The following is a 4640-nucleotide window of genomic DNA, read 5'->3' on the forward strand; positions in this document are numbered from 1 at the left end:
CGGCAGCCCCAAGTTCTTCCTGACGGACAACCTGGTGTTCGACAGCCTCTACGACCTCATCACCCACTACCAGGAGGTACCACTGAGGTGCAACGAGTTCGAGATGAGGCTCACGGAGCCAGTGCCACAGACCAATGCCCACGAGAGCAAAGAGTGAGTGCGTGTTTGTGTCCATTGGGCAGCTGGGACACTGTAGGAAGCTCTCCCAGATCTCTCCTCAGCCATTCCTCCCTTGCTGGGGCTTTCTGGTCCCCACTTTTTCCCTGTGGAGCTCTGTCACAGCAGCCACACTGGCCAGCTTCATTGTTCATGGAGCTGAACGTCACGGAGGCTCAGTGCAGAGCACAGAGCTGCCGGGTTTGGTTGGGATGCCCTCGCCCATGCCATGCCTCACCAAAGGGCTCTGATCCTTCCTGCCCCGTTGCAGTCCCCATCTTCCTCTGGAGGATTCCAGGAGCCTTTTAGGAGCTTGAGGGGAAGCGCTGTGCCATGGCAGAGGTGTGGGTCGGGCTGGGTGAGTGTGACCTGTGCACAGTGATGTGTCTCCCCTGGCAGGTGGTACCACGCCAACCTGACGCGGGCCCAAGCCGAGCACATGCTGATGCGGGTGCCCCGCGACGGAGCCTTCCTGGTGCGCAAGAGGAGCGAGCCCAGCTCCTACGCCATCTCCTTCAGGTGTGTCCCTGGGACGAGGGTGGTGGGTGCTGGAGGTGGAGCTGGGGTGCTGCGGTGTGTGAGAGAGCATGAGAGGTGCCATCAGCCTGACGTGAGCCCTCCCAGAGCTCCTCTTGCTCTGGGGTGGTCCTGAATAAGTCCTTGAGATTCTGCTCTTCCTCCCATCTTCCAGTGGGAGATGGCTGTGCTCAGCCACCAGACCAGGGGCACCTTTTCCTTGGGTGTCTTTATTTTGGCAGAGACCTTCTCTTGCCAGGTGCCAAGTGGCTTCTCCCTGTCTTTCCTCCCTTCAGGGCAGAAGGGAAGATCAAGCACTGCCGGGTGCAGCAGGAGGGCCAGACTGTGCTTCTGGGCAACACTGAGTTCGACAGCCTGGTGGACTTGATCAGCTACCACGAGAAGCACCCGCTGTACCGCAAGATGAAGCTGCGCTACCCCATCAACGAGGAGACCCTGGAGAAGATCGGGACAGCGGTGAGTGCAGGAGCCACAGAATGATGGACAGGTCATTTTTGAGCTGGTGCCTTGAAGTGGTGGTGTGGGAGCTGTCTCTGTGCTTTGCAGCCCACACCTCTTGGGGCTTCCTGACACTTGAGTGGGGTTTGGTGTTGCCCCTCTGAGCCAGGCTTGGGCTGCTGTTTGCTGTTTGCAGCATCATCTTTGGTCTTGTGCCTTCCTGGGGCACTCTCCCACCTACCCCAAGGTAGGGGACCTGTTCTCCTGCAGTCATTGCTGTAACCACTGTCCCTTTGCTTCCACAGGAGCCGGACTATGGAGCCCTGTACGAGGGACGCCACCCCGGGTTCTATGTGGAAGCCAACCCCATGCCCACTTTCAAGGTACACTCTCACTCTTTGGCACAAAACAACCGGCAGGGCTGGAAGGTTTAGCAAAGGTCTTTTTGTTTTCCAAGAGCTGTGTTAGTTTGCACACTCATTTCTAGACCATGGAGAGACAATGAAGGTTGAACATCCAGGTTCCCAGGTTGGGCTGGCTGTTGTTCTGAGCTCTCCACACTAAACCCATCAGTGGCTCTTGGGACAGAGGAAAGTGCCTGTGTGGGGCCATACTAGACTTGTGAGCTCTGCTTTGGCATAAATGGGGGCCTTGATTTGCTCTGCAAGATGTCACTAGGGTCTGACAGCAGGGCTGGATGCTGCCTGCATGCACATGATGTGCCTCACAGCCCCTCAACAAACACATCTGTGGTGGGAGGTGATCTCTCATCCTGTGGGCTCGTTGTCCATGTGTCCATCCCCTGCCCAGCCTCATGGGACCCCTCCTCATTGCAGTGTGCAGTCAAAGCCCTGTTTGACTACAAGGCACAGAGGGAAGATGAGCTCACCTTCACTAAAAATGCCATCATCCAGAATGTGGAGAAACAGGAAGGAGGCTGGTGAGTTGGTCCTGAGCCTCCCTTTTCCCTAGGGAATATGGCCAAACCTTGCTGTCATCATCCACACAGAGGTGTGCCCACTCTAGGAGGGGGGGGGGTGTGTCTGGGGATTGCCTATGAGCTGCACAGTCCCAAAACCTCACAAACCCTGAAAGCAGATGATGGAAGAGCTGCCTGTTCCCCTCACCCCCACTCAGGATACTCTGGGGTCCTGTGGTGGGTGCTGACATTGCCCCTTCCCTCCCTTCCAGGTGGAGAGGAGATTATGGTGGCAAAAAGCAGCTGTGGTTCCCTTCTAACTATGTTGAGGAAATTACCAGTCCCAGTAGCCTGGAGCCTGAGCAGGAGGTGAGTATGGGCATGAGTGGGGCAAGGAGGGTTCGAGCCCCCGAGCTTGCCTGCTCTGCCCAGTGCCGTGCCCAGCACCATGCCCAGCACCATCCTGCTGTGCTTCCTTCCCAGCAGCAGCTGGATGAGAACAGCCCCCTGGGAGACCTGCTGGGAGGCGTCCTGGACGTGCCCTCCTGCCAGATCGGTGAGTGCCAGGGAGGGAGCATTGCAAAGGCCCCTTGAGGCTTCTCAGCCCCTCAGGATACACTCTGCTTCCTCACTTATTGCTTCCTGGGCTCCATCTGTTGTCTCCAGTGGCCAGAAATGGGAATTTCCTATTGTAGAGTCACATGGATCCTCTGTGTCTGTCTTCTCCCTTCCTCCCTGTGAAGGGCTTGGCTCAACACCTGCTGTGACCTTGCCCTCTGCTCCCTGTCCCCACAGCCATCCGCCCCGAGGGGAAGAACAATCGTCTCTTCGTCTTCTCCATCAGCATGTCCTCGGTGTCGCGCCTGTCCCTGGACGTGGCAGCCGACACCCACGAGGACCTGCTGGACTGGGTGAAGAAGATCCGGGAGGCAGCTCAGACAGCTGATGCCAGGGTGAGCCTGGGGAGCCCGTGGCAGGGGAGGAGGCATCTCCTGGCCAAGTCCTGGGCTTTCCAGGAGCAGAGGAGCAGGTGGAGGCTGGCAGGGGGCAGTGAGGTGACAGCCTGTGACAGCTGGCAGAGCAGTTACAGAGATGGTAAAGCCAGAGCAATCTTGGACAATGTGGCAAGGGGTGGTGGCCACATGTCTTGAGAGGTCCAGGCTGGATATCTGGGAGGATTGGACAACTGGGTGGGTGCTGCAGCCTCAGGAGATGGGGGATCTCCATCTGTGGAGGGAGGCAAGGCCACAGATGCCCTGTGCTGGTACCAGTGCCAGTCCTGCTCTGGGCAGGAGGTAGGACCTACCCAGGCCCTACCTGTGTGATGTCCCTCCATGCAGACCTGGCAGATCTGCTGGTGGTCCCCTCAGTGTAGGCAGGAGCCACACCAAGCAGTGAGGGTCAGTTTATGAGCTGGGTCATCCATCACTCACCACTGCTCCTACCTGGCCTGACACCTCTCACCCTCTCTTGGCAGCTCTCTGAAGGGAAGATGATGGAGAGGAGAAAGAAGATTGCTCTGGAGCTTTCAGAACTGGTGGTCTATTGCCGACCTGTGCCCTTCGATGAAGAGAGTGAGCATCTGCTGGGCTGGTGGCCATCACAGGCAGTCACTTTAGCATTACAGACCCTGCTTTGGCTGGATCCTAGCAGAGGCCAGGTGTCCAAGGTGTCCAAATCACCAGCTTACCTTGGAGCTCTGGGTACCTCCAGAGGGTACAAGTTCCCTTCCCTATCCCTCTGTTGCTGGGGTCTGTCACCACCCGGAGCAGCTGCTGAGGGAGGGGGCTGGGGAGCATCGTGCCCGGTCACCAGGAGCTGTGTTGGTGCTCTCAGCCATTGGTGTTGGGCACCTGGCAAACACCCCCTGGGGCAGAGCAGGGTCTGCACAGCCCTGGTGGCTGCACCAGGGGTGAGAGGATGGTGTTAGGGATGGTTAAATGTCAGGAAAGGGAGTGTGCTCCTGGCTTACACAGTGCTGTCCCCTCCTAGAGATCGGCACAGAGAGGGCCTGCTACCGAGACATGTCCTCCTTTCCCGAGACCAAGGCAGAAAAGTACGTCAACAAGATCAAAGGCAAGAAGTTCCTGCAGTACAACCGCCTGCAGCTCTCCCGCATCTACCCCAAGGGCCAGCGCCTCGACTCCTCCAACTACGACCCCCTGCCCATGTGGATCTGTGGCAGCCAGCTGGTGGCACTCAACTTCCAGACCCCAGGTGAGCGCAGCAGGGAGGGTGCGGGCTCCTGGGGTGCCCTGTGCCGCATCCGAGCCACCCTGCTCCTGGCAAATGGGGGGCTGGGAGGGGCTCTGGGTCTGGGAAGGGCTCTGCAGGCAGTGAGACACGGGTAAATGTGCTCCAGAGGGCTGGATTGAGCCAAGGAGCTGGACTGGGGCTGGGGATTGTGCCATGAGAGCAAGATGAAATGGAGAGGAGGCAGGGAGTTCCCCCAGGTCCCTGGTGACAAGCAGGGCAGGCAGGGAAGGTGCCAAAGGGGACGGTGCAGCCCCAGGCTGGGGACACCAGCTGGTTGCATGGTCTGAGTCCAGCTGGCTGCTCTTCTTGCCTTTTCCCAGCTTCCATTCCTGTT

At 58.4% G+C, this 4640-nt stretch overlaps 1 protein-coding gene across 1 annotated transcript in view; it reads left to right on the forward strand.

Moving 5' to 3' along the window:
• PLCG1 (phospholipase C gamma 1) overlaps positions 1 to 4640 on the forward strand; it is a 24249-nt gene that overhangs the window by 14189 nt on the left and 5420 nt on the right. The window contains 10 exon segments of the mRNA XM_017732756.1: positions 7 to 153; positions 556 to 675; positions 969 to 1149; positions 1437 to 1514; positions 1968 to 2071; positions 2323 to 2419; positions 2537 to 2606; positions 2846 to 3003; positions 3528 to 3624; positions 4043 to 4267. Coding sequence (XP_017588245.1) covers positions 7 to 153; positions 556 to 675; positions 969 to 1149; positions 1437 to 1514; positions 1968 to 2071; positions 2323 to 2419; positions 2537 to 2606; positions 2846 to 3003; positions 3528 to 3624; positions 4043 to 4267 — 1277 coding nt within the window.

This window comes from Corvus brachyrhynchos, unplaced genomic scaffold (assembly GCF_000691975.1).
Source record: "Corvus brachyrhynchos isolate BGI_N302 unplaced genomic scaffold, ASM69197v1 scaffold10, whole genome shotgun sequence".
In the NCBI taxonomy this organism is placed as follows: Eukaryota; Metazoa; Chordata; class Aves; order Passeriformes; family Corvidae; genus Corvus; species Corvus brachyrhynchos.